Source organism: Pelodiscus sinensis, chromosome 1 (assembly GCF_052426305.1).
Source record: "Pelodiscus sinensis isolate ZL-2025 chromosome 1, ASM5242630v1, whole genome shotgun sequence".
Taxonomy (NCBI): Eukaryota; Metazoa; Chordata; order Testudines; family Trionychidae; genus Pelodiscus; species Pelodiscus sinensis.
In genome coordinates, this window is record NC_143052.1 from 348913120 (window position 1) to 348939957 (window position 26838).

Below are 26838 nucleotides of genomic sequence, written 5' to 3' on the forward strand. Positions count from 1 at the left end.
TATTGTGAAGGGAACAGAACATTGTCAGAGAGCTGTGATCACCTCGTGAGCTATCTGGTACGCTGCATCTTTCTTCCCTAAGGATCTAAAAACATTTCTCACACTTGGGAGTCACTCCAGCTGCTGTTGAGGTGGATAACTACAGTGGCTGAAGACCTCATTTTCTTTAGTGACCTCAGTGTCTTGCCTGCTGAATATGGTCTCTGATCCAGAGGCTTTCTAGGTGGTAAAGGTTTCCATATGTAAGTGAAGTTCTATTGGGAATTCAGGGCTACCTAGTGAAGATTTTAGCTAGGACACCAGTATTAACATTTGCTCTTGTGAGAAAAGCCATAAGGTTTTCAGTCCCCACAAGCAGTTAAACTGGATGCAGGTGGTCTCCTACAATGATTTGCCCGTTGTACCGCACGATGCCATAGGTCAGAACTAGGGAGGTTAGTAAATGTTTATTTTTGTAAACATGTAACTGCTGAATTTTTCAGCACTTACATGTTTACATGCAGGGGGGCCAGTGGGAGCCAGTGCTTGAAAGCCGGTTTTCTCTGTGTACTGCCTGTCCCTTCACCCTTTGTGCTGCTGCCTCTTTCACAGGCAGCTCTGCGGGAACTGGTGCTCAGGTGGAGCTGGCTTTTAAGCTCCCACCTTTCCCTTCTCCCCCCACTCCTGAGTTGCTGCCTCTGTGGGAGGCAGGAGGGGTGAGGGTAGGCAGCTCCACAGAAGCCAGTTTCTGCGGGCAGCTGGCTTGATAGCGGGCTTCCTGTGGTGTACCTGTCAGAGGCAGCAGTGCAGGTGGGAGAGAGGCAGGCCGCTCCGTGGGAGCTGCTGCTTGGGAGGAGCCGACTTTTAAGCTGGCTTCCCCCGAGCGCTGGCTCCCACTTGCCACCCCGCACTGCTGCCTCCCCTGGAGAGAGCAGATGGCTCTGCAGGACGGGCACCAGCTCCTGCCTCTTCTCCCCCCACTTGCTGCCTCTGATGCAGCAGTAGTTGCATGTAGTTAGGATTAACGGGTAAGCCCAAGCTTGTTGATTAATCGTGTAAATGACTACACGCTAACATCCCTAGTCAGACCTGACTTGAGAGAAGAGTGCAACCTACTGAATCACCAGCCCTAGGTTTTCTTTGGAAGTTGCCCATCCAAGTACAATTAAGCCTGACCGTGCAAAGCTTGTGAAATCTTAAGATATTTATTTGAATAAAAGTTTCTCTGGGTCATTTGCTAGGGCAGATTGGGATCTTGGGTCATTCAGGTCACACTGCTTCAAAAATACGTAAGCTCTACTAGGTCGCCAGGTAAGCCTCGCAGCCGCCTTCACTGCCATGCCAATTCTCATGCTACCTTGGTGATCTTCTAGGGCTGGCAGAGCAGATGCCACAGGAGAGAAGTCATTTCTGAGAGTGCTCAGCTTCCAGACCAGCAGTAGTGACAGCATCTGAGATGGGACATACTGGACAAGGCAAAGGTCACAGCCCGAGACCTCGTGATAACGTTCTGTTACTGGGACTTGTTTCCTTTTACAGCAGATTATTAATGGAGATGCAGCACTTTAGATGGCTGTGCACCAGGATGACAGTGGTCTGTTGTTCTGTTGCTGCTCTCAGCACCCAGGGACTCTCCTAGGGGATGAATAATTCCCAGAAGGTGGCCATCACCATTCCAAATCAAGCCTAAATTGAATAACTGGCTGAACAGAAAGGCAATTGCCTGTGCCAGTGAAAATAGCAGCGTATCCATAAAAGGGCAGGTTTTTAAACAGAATATTGCACGCCAGAATGTTTGTTAGTTTCAGAGCGGCCTGATATTTTTTCTTTATATTAAATATTTATTCCATAAGTCTGCGAGTTTGCGGGGTCGCCATGTTAGTCTGTGACTTTGAAAACGAGTCTTTCTGGCACCATATAGACCAACCAACCAACCCGCTTCACACACACACACCTCACTTCTTCATTTTGCCCACGAAAGCCCATGAGTGAGAGAGTGTGTGTGTTTGTGTATCTACACACACACACACACACACACACACACAATTTGTTAGTCTCTCTTAGGTGCCACAGGATGACTGTTTTTTATTCCATTAGTGTTGTCTATCTGGGGCTGGACCAAATCTAGATTTCCTTTGATATAAATTTCAACGCACCTATCTTTTCCTGTAATAATTAAAGTATATATGACAAGTAGTTTGATGGCTAGTGGGCAATTATTTGCCTAAAGCAATACAATTTATTAACCAAATAACAAATTATCGCTCCCAGATGTGCCGTCCACTTTAAATATTTACACTCAAGTGAGTAGTGTTTAGATTACCTGCACCTACACTGAACAGCAGTGCTGAGCTGAGCCCCATTGATAATCCTATAAATGACTCCTTAGCTTACAGATCCATTAGCTTTATTATATTATTCTGTCAGAGTTCATGACAGCAACTGCAACTTGAAGTGCCTTTGCAGAAACAGTAACTATGAAAGTAACAGTAACCAAGGGAGAGGTAAAATAGTAAGGTCTGTGTTATGATGCCCTATTCTCACATGCACGGGTTGGTATGTTATAATTTTAGCCTGTGGAGGAAATGAATAAGAGAGGTCATGGTAGAGGTATGTATCTAGAATGTTGGGTCGCAGAGAGAAGATGAATTGGGTTGCTCCTGTTACATGCACTCATAATATCAGTCTCTCTTCAGGTTTTATACTGCCACCCAATATGGTAATAACCCTGTATCTTCCACAGAAGTAGCAGAGTCCCTAATGGACTTTATGGATTCTCACACATCTTTTCTGGGGTAAAACTCTGATTGGGATTCTTTTAAAAAAATACTAATTTACATTTTCTCTCTCTTGAGAGAGAGGGGAGTTGGTGAGCATAGTGAGCAGGAGCCCCAGTCCCCCCCCCCTTTTTTTAAATGTTTGATTTGTTTCTGAGATTTGTGGTAGTGTTTTTGCTTGGTTGAAGGTGGGGGGCTTCAGTTGTTCGGGTTTTTGATTAATAGGGGTGTCAGTATTTTCAGTGTCTATTTACAAGAAGGAAGGTGAAAAATATTCTTCCTTATCCTCTGAGGATAGGACAAGAAGCAGTGGGCTTAAATTGCACCAAGGGAGGTTTAGATTAGACAGTAGGGGTGAGTCTAGACTGCACCATTATTTTGAGATAACTAGCGTTATTTTGAAATAACAATGCGAGCATCTACACAGCCATTCCATTATTTCAAAATAACGGACGGCTTATTCCGCAATCTGTAAACCTCATTCTACGAGGAATAATGTCTATTCCAAACTAAGGCGTGTGTAGACGCTCCACTGCTGCTATTTCAAAATAGCCCCTCACCAGGGCCATTCTAAGTTATTCCTCCCCAGTGCTTCCTGGGGCTCTCAATCGAGATAGCACGTCTACATTAGGGAAGCCTGCCTTGGACTAATTTTGAGGATACTGCACCACCTGAACTGGTCTGGTGTAGCAGTTCCTATGTTCCTGTGAGTAGAGCCCTGCAAATCCACAGGTATTCTCTTTTTAGCGCTCTGTCATGCAGCAGAGGGGATAGCCTGTTGGGCATTCTGGGAGTCGTAGTTCCCAGCTAGCTTGGACAGAGGAGGTAAACTCCACACGCGGGCCCAGTACACATATGGACCCAGGATTGTAAGCTTGCTACCCAGAATGGTGAAGAGATATGGAAGGGAAGGGAAGGGAAGCAGGTCTCTGGGTAGAAGTGGACAGTGTTTGGGGGTTTGTCAGAGTCCTGTGTCACTGCTGCATGGTGATGAATCCGTGGGTATCTGCAGCTATTTTTTGCGGATTATTGTGGCTCGGATGCGGATACACATTTTTGTATCCGTGCAGGGCTCTTCCTGTGAGTTGTGTGTTTCTCTGCTGCACTAAATCACTTCTGAATTAAGCAGCCAGTCTAGCATTCAGTGCACATGTCCTTATTTTTTTGTTGTTACTTCTTATACAAGTCTCTCTAAAATTGCTGTTAGAAATGCCCCAGTCCTTTTTTATTTGTAAGAGATGATTTCTATAGCTTGGGTTTTTATGGAGAATGGGTTAACCTCATCTATAGTTTGTCAGTTTTGAAACAGAGCCAGACTTTGTCTAGTGCAGGGTTTCCCAACCTATGGGTCACCATTACATTTCAAAAAGGGTCCCCAGGTGTCTCCCCAGGTGGCTCTTAAGGAGCCATTCACACATTTTTGTATTGCCCTGGGTCACCAACTCTTCCTGAATTGTCAAAATGGGTCCCCATCTGGAAAAGGTTGGGAACTGCTGGTCTAGTGTGTAGTTGAAACCCTCTGATTCAGCGGTGGGCAACCTGCGGCTTGAGGGCTGCATGCAGCCCATTGGGGTTCTGCGTGTTTGTTTACCGTTGCCCACGCACAAGGTTGCCAGATTCTGCAGGTTTTTGTCTGTCAGTTTTTTTCCTACCAGTATCACTGAAATGACACCAAGGTGCGTGAGAGCTGCACGCCCCCTCTGTAGCCAGTCAAAGCACTGCTATGGTTCAGTTGGTAAATGCTTGGTACACAAGTGTCACCACAGGGGTGGGCAGTCCCCAGGCCCTGCACCCCCATCCGAAGCCAGATGTGACTCTCAGCCAACAGGTAGAACAGAAGGTTTATTAGTTCACAGGGATACAGGTTAGAACAGACTTATTCGCACAGGAACCAGGAGCAGTAAATACAATCCATCTTAGGGTGAGGGGGGCCCAGAGTCCGGGCCCCGCCCCTGCATCCTAAAAACTAACTCAGGCACTCAGTGACCGGACCCAGCCCTGCAGGCAACCCCTCCTCCTCCTTTATCCAGCCTCACCCTGCAAAAGGGTGTAACCTGATCCCATCCCCCACCTAGGCTCAGGTTACAAGAGAGCCTTGGCCATTATGTATGTGCTGGGCTGGGGCAGACTAGGGCGGCTTCCCCGCAGTGAGAGTCACACCCAAAACTCCCACCTCATCCAGGCACTGGTGCAGTGCCCAGGGAAACTGAGGCGCACTCCTATAGACTTACTATAGAACAGTACAGGACAGTAGAAATCACATGCAACATAACAAGTGAACAAGGTGGATGCAATCCCCACTTCATCACAGCGAGTGCAGTTAGCAAAACTACCCCCTCCTGGGAGACTGTCATGTTACAACAGCCTTGCCACCCACTGGGATGGAAGGCCACTTATGCAGCCCACTCACTAGCCTAGGTTGCCCCTGTCTCTGCTGATTACTTTGTGCTTTACTTCAGTGTGTTTATGTACTGAGCATTTGTGATGCTGTTGCAAAAGAAAGCAAGAAGAATAATGGCTCTATTACAAATGAAGAACACAGTAGGGATGTAAGAGAGCAGTCGATTAGTTGGCTACTCGCATTCCCTTCCCCCTGCTGCCTCTATATTGGAGGCAGCAAGGGGGGGGGGAGCAGGAGCCGGTGCTGGGGGAGCCAGCTTAAAAGCCAGTTCCCCCTAGCATTGTCTTCACTTCCCCGCTCCCTCTCCCACCTCTATCAGAGACAGCAGTGGGAGAGGGGCAGGGGAGGCTGCTCTGGCAGCAGCCTCTGTCTGCAGGGGGTCCCAGGCACGTCCCTGCTCGCGCTGAGTCGGGGACCAAACCCCACTGCAACTCTGCAATTTCAAAGTCAGTAGAAGCCAGGCAGCTTGCCCCCCACCCTGGGCTCTTACAGAGTTTTAAATTGCAGCGCCTCAGTGGGGGTTGGTCCCCGACTTGGCATGAGCAGGGACTGAGCTGGACTGCCTGCCCACCTAGCTCTTACTAAATTTAGGAGCCAGGCAGGCAGGCAGCCTAACTCAGTCCCTGCCCATGCTGGGTTGGGGACGAAACCCCATTGTGGCTCTGCAATTTAAAACGCTGTAGGATCCGGGGGCCAGGCTGCCTGGCTCCTTCTGCCTTTGTAATTGCAGAGCCACAGCAGGGTTTGGTCCCAGTGTGAGCTGGGACTGAGAGGGGCTGCCTGCCCCTAGCGAGTAATTAAGTAGTCGATAGAATTTTTATCGACTACTCAATTACTAAAGTAACATCAGGTTAACATCCCTAGAACATAGAGCTAATTAACCCCGAACTTCCTGCTGATGAATGCAGCCAAGTTGCTCAGAGTGCCGGGATGTGATTCAGCTTCATCCCTCTGTGAATATTGAAGCCAATTTCAGAAAGTTACTGAAGTGTAGCAGGAGTGAGCCAGGCTCTTGAACATGCACTTGCAGGTCCAAATTCGTCGTGCTGTGCCTGTTCCAACCTGTACTCCTGGGGGAATTCTATGCCAAAAATTAAAAATCTGAGCAGAGTTTTTTTCAAATGCTGTGTATTTTACTTACCACAATAACAGACTGTAATCACACTTGTTTTAGTGATTTTTTGGTAGCTTATTTCAAAATACCTGTTTGCAAGTGTGCCTGTAACAGCAGAGACAACACAAAAGATTCAGTAAATGTTTTTGACAAATAGATTGCGTGTAAGGCATATTAATACAAAACTTGGAGTATTCATCCATTTAAGCTATAATGCAGAACGTATTTCCCGGGTCCCCCAGAAGCAGTATAAAGGCTTGGGGGAGTTGGGTAATGGAGGAGCTGAGGGAAAGGGAAGTAACTGCCTGGCAGTGAACCTGAAGTGGTTTTAGGTGTGGGTGGGAGAAGAATGGAAGACTTTTTTGGGTGGGAAGGATTGTTAGAGAGTTGGGGAGCCTCCCCCATTCAGACTCTGGCTGACCCCAGCCTCTCTCATTCAGTCAAGCATGTCTACCTGTGCCTCCAGGTGTCCCTGCACCCTTACTCAGCCACTCTTCTCCCTCGCCTCCTTGTGTCCCTGTACCCCAACTCCTATTCAGCCGATTGCTCATGCTGTCATCCCACTAGCCCTTCCTCCCTGCCCTATCCCCTCCATATCCCCTGCCTTCCCAGGTGGCCCTGCAGGCAGGGCACTGTGAGGGAAGCAGAGTCTGCCCCTCCTTCTCTGTGGCTGGCCCTCTCTTCTGGCACCACATCAGCCTTGGATGGATGAAAGGTGTAATTGCAGTGTAACTCCTCTCGCAGCTTCCCTTCTGCATACTTTATTCTTGCGGGGGGGAGGGACAAATCTTCAGGGAACACTAATTCTGCACTTGCTTAGTGGTACAGAATCCCCCCAGCAGTAAAACTAGCAAAGCGTCCACAACACTACCCTAGTAGCTCAGTTAAGCATTCACCTGACAAAAGTCCCTGGCTGGCAGAGAGCTGGTTTACCAGCTTCACACCGACCTCCCCAGTACCCTGTCAGAAGAACAGGCTGCTCTCCCACCAGCGATCTTTCTTTCACCTTTAGCACCCCCAAAGGCACTGTTTACCAACGAGCAAAAATTAGAGAAGTCTGGAGACTGCTTTAAATTATTCCTAGTACCTATCCGCTCCTTAGCAGCTTTGGGGATCAGAGACCATAATGGTTGCCTAAAGCCACATTTGCTCTTTCCTCTCCATAAGGACATGGATTAAAGTTGTTGAGAGTCTGGCACTTGGTATCTGGTTATCAGGAACTAAGAACAGATGACAGCGTTAGTGCAGTTAAACCATTGCAATCATTTGGAACTGGGCATTTTACCAGCCACTTGAGAAATCTAGCAACTGATGGAAGAATGGAAACTGACACACGAGCACAGAAGCCCATTTTTTAGGTTTGATTTAATCCCAGAAAGTGGACATGCTATAACATTTTGTGTGAATGTGTAGAGTGCTCCACTTAGAGGTACTGAATCAGTAGCTGACAGTGTGAGCCTTGCTGATCTTGTTTCTTTAAATCAGGAAGAAATTTTCAGTCCCCAAAGGGCTCCCTTCCGTCAACTGTGTAATATCTGATCATGTGAGCGGAATCGCCAAAAAAGCACAAAGGGTTTGTTGTAGCTTGTGTTGCCACTTCTTTGTTACTCAGGATACATGTTGAATTTTGACTAACAGTGATGGTTTTCTTTGGGATTAAGTACCCCGAGAGTGAAAACAGCATCTTGTGCAAGTGAGAGCACAAAAGGAGCAACGTGGAAGAAGCAAGATGCAGTTGCAGTACAGAACAAAGTCTACTGGTTCACACTTTGCAAATGAGGAAGAAACCAGTGAGAGTGAGTCCTAGTCAATTGGCACAAAAGCTCTGTGCTGGAGAGGCAGAAATCTGCAAAGGAGAAATGGAAACACCGTCTTCCTTCTTCCACCGAGCATTCTACAGCCTGGATGCAGAATCACGAAACATTCTGGGACGCTCAAGTAAAGAGAGAGATGGAATCTGAGAGTAGGAAGATGATCTCACTACGCTGCCATGGTGATACAACACCCCAACGGGTCACCTTAACAGCACTGTGTATATGTAGGAGTGTGTTAGAGTAAACACAAGCCTTGGCTGGTAATCAATGGAAAGCTGCCAACTCTGATGAGAGATGCTGATCTAACCGTGTTCCAGCCCAGAATTGAGTAGGCTTTGAAAAAGGCAATGGGGGGGGGGAGACCTAGACAGGGAAATGCAAGAAATCAGTTAGTGAAGGCTCTGATGTATAAGCAGAATTTCAGAAAATACCTAAGAAACTGGAAGATCTGCTTCATGACCAGCTGCTTGTAAATTATACCATGCTTTGTTTCTTATGCCCTATGGAGGGAAATTGACCGGAATAGTCATTGTTGAACAAGCTGTTCCATAGCAGCTTCCCATGTGCATGGTCTGTTCTGGAATATTTTGTGCATTCCCAAAGCAGAGTCATTATTGTGCAATAAAATAATTGTTGTTCCAGAATAGCTGTTTGGGATCAGTTTCACCACGTAGCCAAGCCCTGAGTGGTACACAGTATTATTGCACAGGTACTGTGTAACTTAAATTGAAGCAAATGCAATTCCCATGTACAGGAGCTAATACTCATATTTGGAGATATGCCTGCCAATATGCACCCCTACCCCGAGCTCCCTTCAGAACCTAGCCTCCATCCCACACCCTACACCCCCCATGGAGTAGCGTGACCCCAAAATCATGGAGCAGCCCCCATCAAATATTATTGCCCAGGCTTGCCCTAGCAGGTGGCATCAGGAGACTTGGATTGCAGCCCTTTCTCTGCCACAGAGTGGCATGTGTGACCTTCAGTGAATCACTGAGTTTCTCATCTGTAAAATGGGCACTGGGAGGGTGAGTCTTAATTCCTTAATTTTTGCAAATTGCATTGAGAGCCATGGAAGGAAAGTGCTGTAAGAAGCGTGAGGAGGGAAATTTGCCACGGAAGTATTCTGCACCACTGCACTGGGTCATGCTTATGTCAGATAACCTATGCTGGCCGGTAGAAAGAGGGCCGTTTGATTTAGGTATTCAGTGATGACTGATCCCTACCATCGTGGAATCTTCAATTTGCATGCGTGACCAGCCCTCTGGTTTCTCAGTACTGTTCCCCATTTCACACTTACGTGTTTCTTTCCAGCTGTGTTAAATGATTGTTCTCATCAGCTGTTCAATACTGTATGGAGTACAACAAAATGCATTCGGGGAGCTGCTCCGAATCGAAACAACAATCCACTGCAAAATTCAGACCCTGCTAATTGCTGAATTAAGAGAGTTTTTCCACAGTAGAGAAGAGAGAAGTGCACTGTACATCACTGGAGAAAGGAGCTTACTGAAATGGCTGTCAAGAAAACCCCACTTAACTGATTTCAAAATAAACCAATGTGCTTAGTGTCTGCATGTGTGTGAACAAGTGAGTGGTTTTGCCATGGATCACTAGGGGAAATTACACGAGTCATGGCAAATAGCAGTGAACATGCATTTCATCAAAGCTTGTTACATCTCTAGTTTCCCCTGCTTTCCTCCCCCTTGCACTTCTTCCTTTACCCTTATAAAGCCCTTCTCTGTGGAGCCCGGCTGGAGAGCATGGCTTCTATCCACAGACTGGTTGGGCCGCCCAAGGGGTGACAGAGCTTGGGATTAAAAACGTCAATGTCTCAGGGTTGATTTTTTTTTCCACAGCATTTGATCACAGTGACACAGTTACTGTCCTGTGTATAAATGTTGACGTTGAAACAGGACACAGGAGGGTAAACTAACTCACAGGCTTCAAAGGTACAGTCTTATGCCTGCCCTGGGGGCTAGGTCTTTGATTTGTGATCCTTTGAGTTACTGCCGTGGCAAGCAGTGACTCACACTCATTCTCCTTTGCTGGAATTAACTTGGGGAGATCAGATGGGTAACTGCAGTTCTCCTTCCTGTGGCAACCACAGTGAAGCAAGGAAGAGATTATAGAAACCGAAATGACCCTTTGCTACCTCTTAATTTTCCTGGTGTCTTCTCTTTTGGAGAGTATCTGACTGAAAAAGCAGGACTCCTGTCAGATGCTAAAGATTCTTGGAAGCTGGAAATATAAGATCATTCACAGATGAAAGATACACATCCAGGGTGTGGGGCCAGTGAACTAGGTACTTCACTGGTACAACATACACAGCCTCAGACTAAGAGGAGTCTAGCCTGTTTGGCTGGCAAGGCATCGGTGATGGAAAATTACTAGGAAAGTAGTTCTCAAGAATGGTGGAAGGAAACTGAAAAGGAGAAGGATTCAGTAATCGAGTGTGGGTGGAAAGTAGAATGGATGTGAAAATTCTGCCTTGCAGTTTTGTTCTCCGAACATTAGATAAAAGGCTAGGTACCCGCAGAGGCGTGCCAGAATTTAGTACGTTGCACTTCTTGGGAAGAGGATGTTGTGGTTATCTGCCCTGCATGGGAGTTAGGGTCAATAGTAATCTGAATGATTTTACTGACTGTGTGAGTGAATATGTAAATGGCTGATTAAATTCTTCCATGCGGATCAAACTTGGTTTATGGAGGATTGCATTACTGGTGTCAGAGACCAGGCCATGGACAGTTGAGCTCACTGGTTGGAGATGAAGTTGGTAGCCAAGAACAGGAGACCAGGGTCAGAGCCAGTGTTAGGAGTCAGGAATCGGAGCCGAGGGCCAGAACGGGATCACCTGGAGTGAGGGAGGGCAGGAGCAAAGATGGGTCCAAGGCAGAGGCAAGAGCTATCTCAGCCATGGGCAATCACCTGGGGCAGCCACCGAACTGCTGCTGGCCCTAGAGCTGGTTTGCTGACTCTTCCCACTGATCAGGCTTTGTGGCCTGTCATCCAGCCTCCTGCAGGCCCGCTGGGTTCACTAGGTTGACTGAGCTAAACGGACAGTGGGTACCCGGGGAGAAGCAGGAGGTGGAGGTGGAGGCAGGTTAGTGTGACCCCGAAGAGGAAGAGTTTTGTCAGCTTCAAGAAAATCTAGCAAGGGGAGGTTCTCATTAGTGCTTGCCAGTCTTGGAAAGGTATTTGAATGTGCAGGGAGTTGATGTGTGGCACAGTCTTGACCTGGATCCTGGTTCTGCATCTAAAAGTCGTGAATGTGAAATTATTTCCATACTCTTCTTTACATATTCATACTCCAGCATTGCCTAAAACTGTTTTCATCACATACAGATCCAGGGGGCTGGAATGGTGTTTATAATGGGGTGCTGAGAGCCACTGAACCAAACTGTAAACCCTGTATAGAATGAAAGCCACTTCATGCCAGAGGGTGCTGCTGTACCCCTGGGCCTATGAGCAGGCCTCTTGCAAAGGAGCCATTCAGTTTCTCTTCTTGCATTTAGGATCAGGCTATGTGTGTGTGGCTGCAGGCTCAGCCAGCTGCCTACGCTCCAAGCTTCTCCTTTTGGCCACCATGACACTCAGCCCAGCCTCAAGGGCACGAATGGTGCAGCCTGATGGCCTTCCTCGCTTGGGTCAGCACAGTGGTCCCCAACGCGGTGCCTGCGGGCGTCATGGTGCCCTCCGGGCCATTTCTGTGCGCCCGCCGAGTGATCGGGGCCAGCCCCACCCCCGGGCACGTGATGCATGGGCGGCCCCACCCTTGGGCGCATAGTACGTGGGCTGTGCTGGCCCCGGGCGCGTGGCGTATGAGCGTCCCTGCCCCTGGGCAACATGCGGAAAGCCAGTCCATTCAGCTGGGGCTTCTGACCAGAAGCCTTTGAGAGCAGGTCTACACTTCAGCAGCTACCTCAGCACTAAGGATGTTAAATATCGGTTAATTGAATACTTGATTAACCTCATGAATTCTTACTGGTTACTCAACTATTCTGTAGCCCCCGGGGCTGGGGCTGGTAGCCAGTACCCTCTGGCCCCACTCTAGAGGAGCCCTCTGCTTAGGGTGCCAGGAGGGAGCTGGTCCATGAGGGAAGCCAGTTTAAAAAACAATTTCCCTCGCAGACTGGCTGCCTGTCACCCCATGCTGCTGCCTCTGATACAGAGGCAGCAGAAAGGGGTGGCACAGCCCCTGTCTGGGGGGTGAGCTCCTGGATCTGGGGCAAGCTGGAACTGAGCCGAGCTGCCTGCCTCCCTGCCTGGCTTCTAGTACACTTTAAATGCATAGCCGCAGCGGGGGTAGGTCCTGGACTTGGCATGAGCCAGGACTGAGACAGGCTGCTGGCCAGCCTGGTAAAAAATGTACTGGGGGTGGGGGAAGGCATGTAGTCTATAGCATTAACCGATAAGCGTTTGCTTATCAGTTAATCGATTGCACTATTACATCCCTGCTTGGCACCGATGCAGTTGCACCGCCATCAAACTTTAATTGACGACTCTGTAAGCTGATGGGAGAGAGCTCTCCTATTGGCATAGCTCACCCACCTCCCTGAGAGGTAGGTGGTACCTATGTTATTGGCAAGAGAAGCTCTCCTGCCAACATGGGGGTTACATTGGTAGAATTGTGTCGCTCGGGGGTATGGATTTTTCATATCACTGGTGCTGTAGTTCTACTGATACAGGTGCGTAGTGTCGAGCAGACCTGAGAAACACTCAGGTAGGGTGTTCTGTAAATCTCAGGGCCATGTTCTCATTGCCATGTTCTCATTGTCCATTGCTCATAATGCTCTTCAGTGGCATCTCTTTCCTGCTGCTACAGTTTGAGTTTTAAACAAGGGGACGTGGGGCTGGGGAAGAAGGGGGGGGAAGGGCTGCTGTAGGAGCTTAACATTATAGTCCTCAAGAGCCATCGGTCATGTATAATGGAAGGAGTTTTGCCAGTCTCTTTCTTCTCATGATAAATGCCCAGCATGTCCCTGCTCCATCTTTCCCAGTAGGAGCCACAGCGTTGTAATTTGCATCCATGCTCACAGCTTCCGTGTCGGTGATAGTGTCGGACTAGTGGCAGTAACGCCTGCTTTCAGTCCGCTGGCCACTAACCTGCTGCCTTCAGGGTCCATATTTTCTCCCTGTTCCCAGGATGAGGAGGTGCCGTGAAAGAGGCAAAATCAGTATTTGCAGTTTTGTGGTCTCTTTTGTATAATTATCCTTCCCTCACCTCCCAGCTGTTTGCCCGATGGGGAATACAGCTGTAGTTTTACCCAAAGACATGTGGTTTCTAACACGTTGAAAATACCAGTACCAGTTTTCATTAGGTGATCTCAGCACAGATAGCACATATTCTTCATATCCATTCCTTGTGCCATTTTCCATATGCTCGCCATGTTTGTCTTTTTACATGCGGTCATGGAGCCCAGCCAAGACCTGTACAGTTCTAGCCCTTGATGCTGCTGTTTCTCTGGACTTCTTCCTATATAACTGGGTCCCTCTCTCTTTGGGTTTGCCAGCCTGCTCTCCCTCCTCTCAGGCCTCTTTCCCTGTAGCCCCCCCCCCCAGCTACTTGAAGCTTTTGGGATTTGTACAGGTGTCATAGTGTGGGAGTCTCCAGGCCCTGCACCCCAACTGCAGTCAGACATGACTCTCAGCCATCAAGTAAACAGGTTTATTTGTTGACAGGGACACAGTGTAGCACAGACTTGTTGTTACAGGAACCAGGAGCAGTCAGTAAATCCATCTTAGGGATAAGGGGGTTCAGAGCCAGGGCTTTGGGCCCCTCCCCGGCCACCCAAGCCAGCCAAAAACTAAACTCACGCACCCAGCAACTGGTCTCAGCCTTCTAGGCTACCCTGTCCCCTCCTTTGTCCTGCTTCCCTTGTCCAAGGTGTTATCTGCTGCCACCTGGTCCTCAGGACTGAGAGACTGCACATGCTTCCACAGAAAGTCATGCCCAGCCTTCCCCTCCTCATCCAGATAGTGTTGCGGTGCCTAGGGAAACTCAGGCACGCGCACACACACACACACTCCCCCCTCCCCCCCCCCCCCAGAACAGCATAGGATAGTAGAATCCCATACAACACAACAAAACAAATGGAGTGAATACAAAACAGAGTGAATACAGTCCCCACTTCATTACAACAGGCCCCTCTTGTTCCTGTCCAGCTGTGCTTCCTTCTGATTAGTGGCCTCCAGGTAGCCTACACCCCTCCCCGACTTGCTGCTTCATTTGTTAATTAGGCCTGCCTGAGCTGAAATACCCCCTCAGGGCCGGTGTGGCGAATGCGCCCCCATCACGCTTCCCTACCACAAACATCAGTCGCAGCGTATGGGAGTAACTCCAGAAATCATTACTCATTCTCTCTGATAAGGATGATCCTATCAGGTTAATGTAGCTTCATTTCCAGAAGAGTGAAGGTTTATCATTGGCACTAAAGTAAATAGACAAGGACCACTGGGAGCAAAGGTCTGTAACGTATTGCACTGCAGAAAAGATTGAACAGATGAGGTTATAGCCGAAGTGAAAAGTTTGCTCCCAAGTCAACAACTGCTGGTGGTATCACTTTTCATTTTGTTCCAGCCACCTCCATTACTCATTTGGCATTTATTTATATAAGAAATAAGCGAGATCTAATACTGATATTCCTTTTGGTGGTCACGGCAGAAAACTGAATACTGCTTTCTGTGATTATGCATAATGTGTTCCCCCCCCCCCACCTCTCCCAAAGTGTGTTCCTGTCTTTCTCATTCATACTTTGGATTGCAAGACCATGGAAACTGAACACAGGTGGATTACTTGAGCCTGGTTTGCTGTGATTTCTAACTCAGGCCTCCAGGGCTGGGGGAGATTCAGCAGTATTTTGCGTGTTCCCCAGAGGCTGAAATGTTATTTTCTCAGTTTGTCTGCTAAGGTTCACTGTGACCCTCTCACCTTTCATTCATTTTCTCCACTTCTGACAGGGCAGAACAGTTGCTGCCCGGGGTGGCTTCTTTTCTTGGCCTGAAGCCTTTTGCGAGCTTTCACTATGTTGAACATTCTTGGAGCCTCCCAGTTGGTGCTGCCATTCAGGCAACTCAGACTACTCATTGATGTGTGCTGCTTTCTTTGTCGCGTTCCCTGTCTGCTTCGGCCTGTCGGCTTCTTACGGCGTGCATGCACACGGGGCTGGACGAGGTAGTTCTCAGATGAAGCTACACAGGCCTTTCCATGGGCTGCTAATGCTTAATCCGAGAGCCATGATTTCCAGGTCCACAGGCGTGTAAGCAGGAGTGAGCTGGGCTCATTTGGCTTTTTCTCGTGCTGCCCGGATTCTAACTGAATTGCTGACCTGTTTCTTGTGTGCCGTGGAAGGGGAAGTTTGACCACTGAAGTTAGCATCCACTGATTGGACCTGATCTCAGCACCTGGCAGAGAGGGTCAGGGTTTGCAGTCCTTGTTCTCAGTCATGCTTAGCTGAGTTGGAGGGTCCCACATGTGCTGTTTCCCAGAGGTGCATTGATATCTAGAGCTTACAAAACCTACTGATTCCCAGAATAAACACCGAATATTGAATCATTAAGGTCTTCATCTCTCTCGTCTCTGTGGGCTGGCCAACATCCTCCTCTTCCACTTCCTTTAATCAGCAGCTCATCGTTTTTTGGTCCCCTATCAGTGTCTGCAGCTGGCTTGTCAATTCCAGCACCCTCGTCTGCTGTGCCTGGTGCAGGGAGTCAGTGAGAGTCAGGAGACAGGACGTGTAAAAGTCTGTTGACTACGCTGGATCCCAGTAGGGGCATGAAGATATCAGTAAATGGAGTACATAATGCCCCTGCCTTGGTTCTTTCGCAAGCACACACACGTCCCTTCGTAATGGCTCAAACCACTGTAAAATGAGAAATGTATCAACCTTTTGCCATTCCTTCAAGCCAAGGGCTGTCTTTCTGGCTTATAACTGACTGTTTCTTGACAGCTTCAGAGAGGTGGCCGAGTTAGTCTGTACAGGATAAACTTAAACAACAAATAGTCTGGTAGCACTTTAAAGACCCCCTCTCCCCTCCTTCCTTATTTTTGGTTCTAGACATCCAACATTCCAGTCATCTGAAGAAGTGGGCTGTGCCCCGAAAGCTCATGATCCCATCTGTATGTTTTGTTAGCCTTTAAAGTGCTACCAGACCATTTGTTGTTTCTTGACAGTATGAGAACAATCCTGAGCTGTGGGGACTTCAGCTCTGATCTGCGCATCTCCCCATACTTTCCCTAATCCTTGGGTTTCATTGGGAAAGGATAGTGCAGCATTTCTTATGTCCTTCTGACTAGCCTGTCTGTTTCACATCTTTCAGTCCGTGCTGGATACATCAAGGGCACAGATGCATTCCAGGAGGTAAAGCATGCACATCCTGGTTAGGAATAGATTGTGTTAATCCATTTCTATCCTGTTTCGTGCCAGTGTCATGTCTGCTAAACTTTTCATTCCAGAGATCTGTAATGTCTTGTGCATTGCTGTTCTTTTCCCTTTGCCACCTTTGTATATGTAAATCTTGCTATCTGTACTGTACCTTATACAGTGATTCCTCATTTAACACTATAGATGCATTTCAGAAAATGTTCATGCTAAGTGAAAACGTGCTGTGCAGGGTCAATTTTCCCATTAAAAATAATGGAAAAGTTTGGGGTTGCATTTCATGTGGTGGTGGCCAAATCAATTTTTTGTTGGTGCTGGATCGTCAGCGTCAACATTAGATATCTAGCTACACAAGATAACTAGCAACACAAGTCACTGCAGTTTGTTAAAACACAAAGATAAACACGTGAGTGAGCGGAGGAGCACTGTGACCACGTGTATTCAGCCTCTCATGCGTATTACCACTGTTTTCACCAACTTATACTGCCACACTTGATTATTGTGTTGTTCAAAGAACGTTCCCTAAAAAAAATCGTGCTATTGCAAAAACGTGTTAAGCGGACACGTGTTAAGTAATTACTGTACCTGACAGAATACTATAAATGGCATGTTTTTATAGGCTTGCGTCTTGGTGGAATGTGGTGGTGCCAAATGTCAAACAGAAAGATTTGTGAACAAATGAAAAGGGCAACTTGGAATTGCAATATTTCCATCTCTTACCTGGCACAGTCGAAGCCTGTTGTTAGAACCCCAGGACCAAAATAAAAACACACCCATTAACTTCTTGCAATAATCTGATATTTATTTCTGATACATTAAAGGAAAGAGAAATCTGGATTCACTTTACCCAGTCATAACTCCCACTGGGGCCAAACTGAATTAGAAATATACGTGTGTGATGGTCAGTGTTCTCGCTGAGATTTTCCAACCATGAGCAGAATGAGTTTTGGCTTGTGCACCAATATTAAGGTCATGTGTGCTGGTTTGGATGTGTGGCACCCGATTCATTAACATGTACATGTACACGTACACGTGCACGTACGTTCCCGGCCATTGGAGCAGACTCCCGCCATGTGGCATGTCCCGTTCCTAGCTGCTGGAGCAGACACTGGCTCCTCCTCCCGCCATGTGGCAGGTCCCATTTTTGACCCCAGTTGCCAGAACAGGCCATGTGGAAGCCCTGGCCACCAGAGCAGGCCTCCTCACCTGCCACGTGGCTGCAGCTGGTCCTAGCCCCCCACCCCGGTGGCTCCCTCACCACGCGCAGGCACACACCTTAGCAGGAGCTATGATGGAGTTTATTGTGGCGGGGGGAGCTGTAGAGAGTGCACAAGTCTGAGCAAGATGGGCAGGACTGGTGGAGAAGTCACGTGCAGAGGGCTAACCAGCCAGCCATTCATTTCTCTTTGTTCAGGAGAGAGAATAGGAAATGTAAATATTCCACACCCTGCTGCAGAGTCATTACCACAGCAAACAGGAGGTACCAGCATATGCTGCTCTGGGGAAAGGAGCCAATTTCACAAAGACATAATGAACATTTCTTGGGGAAATGCAGCATTGTAGTAGGCCTTTGAAGGTACCTGTTACTCCTATTGCATGGATCCAAAACCCAAAGCTGGTAAAACTTAAACCCGGATGGGGTTTTATAGTACGCTGTGACAGGTAAGGGCCTCTTTTCACCTTCCCATATCTTTGCCTAAATCTCCAGGAAAGGATGGAAATGAAAATGGGACTTTGAGCTCTGTCCAGCACACAGCGTATGTACCACTTGTGCCCTCAAAATAGGGCTGTGGTGGGGGTTGAGTCTTGCAGAGGCTTCTTTGCAACATAAATCACAGTAATCTTCTAGGAATCGCTAGCTCCCCATCAGGGACTGACCCATACTGCGACACGAGCAATGGCCGTGTAATAATTCCATAAACTCGTCGATTCCAAGGCCCGAAGGGACCATTCTATTCATCTAGTTCTAGTCTGACCTTCTCCAGAACACAGGCCAGAGAACTTCCCCAAAATAACCCCTAGAGCAGAGCTTTTGGAGAAGCATCCAACTGTCAATGATGAGAAACCACTGCTACCCCTGGTAGGTTGTGCCAATGGTTAATTACCTTCACCTTATAAAAATTATGCCTTGTTTCCAGTCAGAATGTATCTAGCTGCAACTTCTAGCCATGGGATCCAGTTATACCTTTCTCTGCCGGATAGAATAGGGAACTAGAAGCCAGAACCACTTCTCCTTGTCACAGCTATTGCCGTTGGCAGGACTAGGAGGGGTCGGACACTTATTTGATGAGGCTCCCTGTGTTAAGAGAAATATCTAATACCAGTGCATCTTGTCCACACCTGTAGAACCGTGAGTGGAAGAGCACCTACTAAAGGGTTTGGCCTGTGAGAAGGAGCACAGCTTTGGGAGTCCGCTTACATGACTACTGAGGTGCGGGCTGCTTCACTCGTGAAGGAAGAAAGAGCAGGGTCATCTGACCCCTCCTCCCCCCAAAGAGACAGTTACTGACTTTGAGGGAGCTGTGAGAATGCTTTACACAACTGAAATGATCACCCCTGCCTTGCTTGTAGGCCTCTTATGCCTCTTTGGAGCTCAGCCACTCTTATTGCCGGATCCTGAAATGGGCTGATTACTCCAAGTGCATTGGAAGTGCCCTGCATGCTCAGGATTGCCTCTCCTCTTGACGAATGAGGAGTTATGTAAATTCTTCAAAATGCTACCATTTTAGGTAAAGAGAGGCACTCCTCTCGGTTATTGATTTCTGGGATGTTTCTCTTGATTTTACTTTTTGCAGTTGCCAAGTGAACTGACCCGTGTGGTTCTGCTCAGCAGCCCTGACTCAGCCAAGCTGGCTCTCGCAGAGTTGACTTGAGTGTAGCGCTGGGCTGCTCAGCTCCTACTCGTTCACTTGCTCACACTTCTGTCTTTGTTCAGCCATATAGGGCCTGATGCAAAAACCCCAATGACTTCAGCTGGCTTTGGATCAGATCCATGCTGAGGGAAGGGGGCTGGCTCGCTGGCATTTTAATCTTCTGTGCAGTCGTTATAGAGGTCATAGTTCTCTTAGATGGAATTTGTTTTTAGATGATCATTTTGTACCTCTTTGGTGTGGTCCCATATCATAACAGGAACAAAACAATAACCAAAAACATGGAAATGATAGAGGTGCTAAATGACTTTTTCATTTTGGGTTTCACCAGAAGGTTGGTAGCTATTAAAGGGCTAACATAGTGAATGCCAGTGAAAATGGGCACAATCAGAAGCTAAAACAGGAAAAGAACAAGTTAAAAATTCCTTAGGCAAATTAGATGTCTTCAAGTGACCAAATCCTGATGAAAGACACACTAGAATAGTCAAGGTGCTGGTAGAAGAGATATCTGAGCCATGAACAGTTCTCTTTGAAAAGGCCTGGAAGACAGGAGAGATTCCAGAAGACTAGAAAACGGGGAATATAGTCCCAATCTATAAAAAAAAGGAAATAAGGGCAACCCCAGGAACTTAAACACCTATCATCTTAACTTCAATACCAAGACAGACAATGGAGCAAATAATTAAGCATTCAGCTTGCCAACACCTAGAAGACAGTAAGGTGATAAGTAACAGCATGGATTTGTCAAGAACAAGTCATGTCAAACCAGTCTAGTAGCTTTTTTTGACAGGGGTAACAAGCCGTGTGGATGTTAACCCAGAGTTGAGAGAAAACAGAAGCAGAGTTTATTTATCTTGGGGTTTATGCTGCCCCCATCTCTGTAGAGTCTAAGTCCATTCCCTTTAAAATCAATAGCAATAGCAAACTCCCAAGTGGACTTCATGGCCCTTCCGGCACTTCTCCGTTTCTGAGGTCAAAATTCTGCTTACAACAATATGCTGAGGCAGCGGAAGTCTGTAGTGCTGAGTGTCTATGACTGTATGGCTTTATTCCAGATGTCTTATTGCTCCTCAGAGTTATTACTGATTAGGTGCAACCAGCTTAATAACAGAGGACTATGTGATCGCTGCAAGTCTGTGACATGGCAGTGTCCCCTCCTGCCCTCAAATCCCATCTTCAGAGCTCCATATGCAGGGACTTTGTCTCAGACACAAGCACTGTGACCCAAAAGGGCCAACTGGCAATTGCCAACAATGACTTCATGATAAGGACAGTTTTCAGTGACACATCTATGTTATTGGAAAAGTCAAACCATTTTATACTCAGTAGGTGCTGCCAGCAACAAATATGAAAAAAAACAAACCCTATTCCTGGAGTTTACTTTTTTGGAGTGGAGTGGGATTTAGATTTTATTAATATGACCCTTTTTTATGGCCAGGAAGAGGAGTCAGGGTCGAGTATGACTATTAAAATAGAGGCTTTTTTCTATATGAAGATTTTGCAGCATTCCCTGAAGATAATCAGACTCCATATTTGTCTGATTTTCTCTGCAAGTTTCTTCCATAGCCAGATCCCCTCATCAAAGTGTGATTTCTTCCCATCTCTCCTGTGCTTGCTTGGGCTTGAGTGCAGCTGTCATGGTGGTTGACAGAGCAACAGTCTTGAAGTAGCGGGGACGTGACTCATTCAGTTAAGGGTTCTTACATCATTGTAGATCAGGGCTACTCAACTTTGGAAGCCCTGGGGGCCACAATGATACTCTCAGCCCATGCTGAGGGCTGCAACTTAAGAGTGGTTGCATATACATGCAAATATACGCAAATAGATTCTTTCACACTGATGGGCATGAATACAGATTAAGGCAAGAGTACACAACACGCAGGCCCATTTAAGTCAGTTCTGCTGATGTTAATAAAATGCAATATTTACCCAATTTCCACCCATATGACTGCACTTTTAATGAGCAATGACAGGGCAGAAATTTAACTACTAAAACACATAGCAGCAGACGACCATTATATTGACTCGCCGTTGTTGAGCGTGTTCCCAGTGCAGGCCTTGTTCAAAGGGTCCCACCTGCGGGTCACGTGTTGAGCCCCATGTAAACCCAAACCGCACTGCGGGCCACAAACAAACGGGCTGTAGACCACATGCAAGCCTTCTCACCAGCTTTAGTTTGGGATAGCCTGTTAAGGAAGGTAGGTGTCTCTTCTGGTGAAGGGGATTGATAGCTGTGGGCAAACATCAGTCTTCCCCGCCTGATGTGTTTTTAGGTCCATCGTTCATTCTAGTGGCTTTAGCTTTTTTCCCTATGGTACTAAAAGCAGCCACCGCCACCAGAACAAATCAGATCCTCTTTGAATTAAGCTGTATATTTGTATTTTCTTTCCCCCCCAGTAACTCGTCATAACCACCTAAAGGATTTCATGTTGGTGGTGTCCATTGTCATTGGAGTGGGGGGCTGCTGGTTTGCCTACATCCAGAACCGCTACTCGAAGGAGCACCTGAAAAGGATGATGAAGGACCTAGAAGGGCTTCACAGAGCAGAGCAGAGTCTGCACGACCTTCAAGAAAGGTGAGTCCTACTTAGCCACCCACCTCCAGACAAAGCTTAGAGCTCCACTGTTAGTTTGGATTAAACCAGGAGCAATCCACTTCTAATGTTGTGGGGTATCGGCCATGAACAAGGCTCGCCAAACTGCGGTGAGCCCCACTCGCCAGCCGTGCTGTTGGGCGATCTGCGCATGCACAGATCACCCAAACCTGGCTCTTCCTTTGACCTGCTGGCGTTGCTCTCTACTAGTGGAGCCCAATAGGCTATAAGCTTTTTTGACAACAAGGGCACACTATTAACTCGTATCCAGCTTCTTGTCCACTGTAATTCCCAGGTCCTTGCCTGCAGAACTGCTTAGCCAGTATCTAAAGACATATACAAATCAACAGCCCTGGCCATGAACACCTGTAGGTCATTGTAGCACACCTGCTAGCCAGCTGCGCAGTCTTTGAATGCTTCTTGTGTTATATTAGTGAAGGAGTAAATAACATTTTCTCATGCTATTTTTCTGCACCATTCATGATTTTCTAGCCCTCTAACATATCCCCCGCCCCTGGTCATTTTTTTTTCCAAGCTGAAAAGTCCCAGTCTTGTTAATCTGTCCTCATATGGAAGCTGTCCCTTACCGCTAATCATTTCTGTTGCCCTTTCTGTACCTTCTCCAAATCCAATAGATCTTTTTTAGACAGAGTGACCAAATCTGCACACAGTATTCAAGATGTGGGCATCCCGTGACTTTATATACAGGCAATATGAGGTTTTCTGTTTTACCATCTAGTCCAGGGGTCGGCAATGTATGGCACGCATACCATAAGTGGAAAGCAAGATGATTTTGAGTGGCATGTGGGGAGCCTGCGCTGCTGCTGGAACCTCACGGCTCAGTGGCTCCCGTGGGGTAGGCTGCAGATTGGGCTGCGCGGAGGCCTGGCCAGGCAGGATGATCTCTTGTGGTGCATGAGCAGTCGGTACCCTCCCTTTTCCCCGGCAGCAGGTTAGGCTTTGCCATGCCCAGCACCACTGGGGCTTAGGGCCCTGCACACGGAAGACTCAGGTGGGTGCTCGGGGCCCTTCGGGGCATTGCACCCACGGGGACTCAGGTTTGGGGCACGCAGATCTGTAAATAGAAGTGAATAAGTTAAATCTTGGCACGCCACTTCTGAAAGGTTGCCGATCCCAATCTATTCCTTTCCTAATGATTCCCGGTATTCTGTTAGTTTTTTTAGTTTTCAGACTGCCCTTGTATATTGAGCAGATGTTTTCAGGGAACTATCCACAATGAATCCAAGATCTCTTTCTTGAATGGTAACAGCTAATTTAGACCCCACCATTTTTGTATGTATAGTTAGGATTATATTTTTCTATGTGCATTACTTAGCACTTATCAACACTGAATTCCATCTGCCCTGGTGTTGCTCAGTCTCCCAGTTTTGTGAGGTCCTTTTGTAATTCTTTCCAACCAGCTTTGGACTTAACTATTTTGAGTAATTTTGTAGTATCTGCAAATTTTACCATCTCATAAAATTATAATTTTATCCTTTTTCCAAGAACATTTATATGTTTAACAGAACAAACCCAAATGCAAATCCCAGCAGCACAACACTCATTCCTACTCTTCCCCCCCCCCCCCCCATATCTTTTAAGTACCTGGGAATGTTTTCATGAGGGTCTAATGATCCTTCAGTTACTTGAATGATCAGTCTGTTGTTGTTCTTAATCACCTGACTCCCTCTTTTTATAACAAACTCCCTTCCCCAAAGGCCAAGCTTCAAGCAGCTAAAACTTTGTTGCATTTAAGAACTACCTCTGGAGCCAGGGCATGCAGCTTTAAGCAGACCTCAAGTATGAAATCCAGGGGTTCAAATTTTCAAATTTCAGGAAGAGGCTACTACCCCCCTAAGACCTTCTAAATGGCACCCTTGTACAGAACGTCACCCTTGTCACTTGCTGCACAACATGCACTACTTAGATGTCTTTGGGATGGGCGGTGTGAAAACTAGAGTAGTTAAAACTAGCCTTGTGCCATTATAAAGGGCTGCTGCGGTCATGTAAAGTCACCCCCCTAAATTGGCACTAGAAGGTATGTATTAGAGAGGGCCTGAATAGCGCACACATTCGTTAAGGTTGAACACTGATTTCCTCCCTAATTCCCTCATGTTGGTTGCTCATGTTTTTTCTCCAATTCCCATTGGGCTGTAATTTTTATACCGAGAATTAATTTTGTGGGAACCCTTTCACCCAATCCGCTGTGCTGTCTTTGAGACAGTTAAATATGAAGGACCTGTCCTCTCCCCTCCCTCAAGTACGTCATATTCCCACTTGAACGTTCATAGTTTGGTCATTAAAACAAATGCAAGCGCTCTGATTCTTCGCTAAAATGACTTGGATGCCCCTGCTGTAGCCGACGGGGGCTTGACACCCTTGTGTTTGAGCCTATTGTCTTACTTTAAATGGGAACTTGCCAGCCATGCGTCACACTTTCCTGTGCTGCAGCGCTGATGCTGATCAGCAATTGTTCCTTTGTGTCAGCCAAACTGACGTTGAAACAAACCAGGATTTTTCTCCTTTCTTTTTAAAATCACAAAATTAGACCTGCTCCTACAGGAAGAAAGAGCCTTTGGCTCCTTCAGAATCCATCATCTGGACTGACTCCCGTTGCATCTTTTCATTAGCCAAGACAGAGGGTGAAACTTATCAGCATTCTGGAAATGGTTCAGGAGAGGAATTTGGCCCGGATTCCTCATGGATTCTTGCTGTGAAGAATCTCCAGGAGTCACCGGTTTCCAGGCACTACAGGGATATTCAGGGCTCTTAACATATTTATTAGGAAGCACGGAAAAAGTTAGAAAATTCAGGCCTGGAACATTTTAAACATAAACAGCTGAACTCAGTCTCTAGTTCATCGTAGGGATGTTTCATTTGTTCTCCTTTTGCAAAATACTGTGGGCTGAAGAATGCAGCTTTCACTCCTGTGAGTAAAGGCATTGACTGCAATGTGCCTACTTACTTGTGCAACTGCTGCAACAGCTACTATATGTAGCAGAAGGGATACTAATGACAATCTCGTTTGCTTTTTAAGAGGATTAGTTTCTTGCTTAAGCCTCCGTTTTTAATGGAGGTTGATAGATCTTGGCTCTTGTTACTTTGACTTGTATCTTGAATATAATTGTCAAAGATAGAAGCCTGTCTGCCTGCCCTAGAAGCTGATGGCTAACCTCCCAATGCTGGCGTGCGAGCAGAGTTGTACAGCAGTGAGGTGAGGTCTGTGCGCGCTGACTAGAAGTGGGTAGTGTGAAAAGTCGCCTGTGTGTGTGCCAGCATCTCAGGAATGTAAACCTGCCGTGAAGATTTTTACAAACACTTCAGTTATTGGCGACCAGGCCATATACACACACAGAGTGCTGGAGCCTGGTTCCTCACCTATCCTGTCAGAACAGCTAGCAGAGAATCGCCCTGCTAGCGGGTGGCGTGTGTGTGAGAACTTCCTTTTGTCAGTTAGCTCTGTGTGATATTAGTTGGCATTCACCTGGAAGGAAAGATGTGACCGTGTGTCCAGGTGATGGGGCCAAACTCACCACCTTCCCTTATCAGGGACACAAACACATGATCTGCTTTGTTCCTGACATGAAGATAGGACGGTCTACATTTGCTGTATGGCTTCAAGGCAGGCAGTTCTGAGCAGCAAATCTTTTCAGAGTTGAGTATAATTCTACCGTTGTCTGATTGGCAAATCCTTTTCCTTTGGGGAATTGCCAAAGTGAGAAACCTGTAGGATTTCCTATTTGTAGCAGGGATGCTAAGGTTTAACCGGGAAGGATTGCCTTGCTGGCATGCTTACCAGCACCCGGCGGGCTGGAGCAGCGCCCTGCCTCGGCGCGGTGCGGTGGGTCCTGTGGGCCCAGCCTGGCCCTGTGCACTGCGGGCGGGAGGGCTGCTCCAGCACCCCTATAGTGTGGAAGGTGGTTAACTTATAGTTTTACCGATTAATAAATTACATGGGATTTTACATCCCTACTTTGCGGTTTCATAGCCCATTTAGAGCATCGGAATTTGACTCCCTACCTTTTAAGTGTATGCTTTTAGGTAAGATACGGAGGCAACCACAGAGTTCATGCTGGCCATTCAGGAGTTGCCCTGTAGGAATTAGGCCTAAATACTAACATTGCTCTGAATGTGCTGGGTAGGACTTAACCTTGGGCTCTGTCCTTGAGGACAGGACAACATAAACAAGTAGCTGTGCCTCGGACCGTTAGCTAATGTTACCTAAAGCCAAACAGGAAGAAACATGAAACTGCACATGCCTGGCAGAGCTAAAAGCTACAGAGAGACCTCCTCATGACAGGTCTGCAGAGTGTTAGAGTAGGCAGGGTTGTCTGATGGCAAGAGCACTGACCTGGAAGCAAGGAGGTCAGCGATCAGTTCCTGGCTTGGTCACAGACTTCCTGGTGACCTTGTGCAAACTGACTTGCCTGGGGTAGACTCAGTCCCCACCTGTCAAAAGGGAATAACCACCCCCACCCCCAGTTGCACATGATGCTGAGAGGATAAATGAGGTGCTGAGCTGCTGCAGGGTTAGAGAATGCCGTGTACAAACATCTTTCAGCCGCCTAAATGGAAGTCACTTCGTGGTTCTTTTTGAAACGTTGTGAATAATCTGGCGTCCAGGCAAAGCGTTTGCATGACACCGAAAGAAGTATCCCAGGTGCTGAGCACTCGAGGCTGTTTCCATGGCCTACCAAATAGCTACACCATTGCCTTGCTGAGAAGTGTGTGACATGGCCTGCAGCAGGAAAGGTTGATACAGCAAGCCAACATCTTTTCTCAGTCTAGAACAGGGGTGTCCAAACTTTTTTCAAAGAGGGCCAGATTTGATGAAGTGAACATGCGTGAGGGCCGACCATTTTGCCTGACATTCTTTGAACCATTAAAATTAAATGCAAATTAACTATTTTAT

At 47.2% G+C, this 26838-nt stretch overlaps 1 protein-coding gene across 5 annotated transcripts in view; it reads left to right on the top strand.

The window, feature by feature from the left end:
* STIM1 (stromal interaction molecule 1) overlaps positions 1–26838 on the top strand; it is a 190090-nt gene that overhangs the window by 123810 nt on the left and 39442 nt on the right. For all 5 annotated transcript variants that reach the window (XM_075919691.2, XM_075919690.2, XM_089775820.1 and 2 more), the window contains one exon: positions 21731–21908. In XM_075919691.2, the coding sequence (XP_075775806.2) occupies positions 21731–21908 (178 nt within the window). The remainder of the gene's footprint in view (positions 1–21730; positions 21909–26838) is intronic.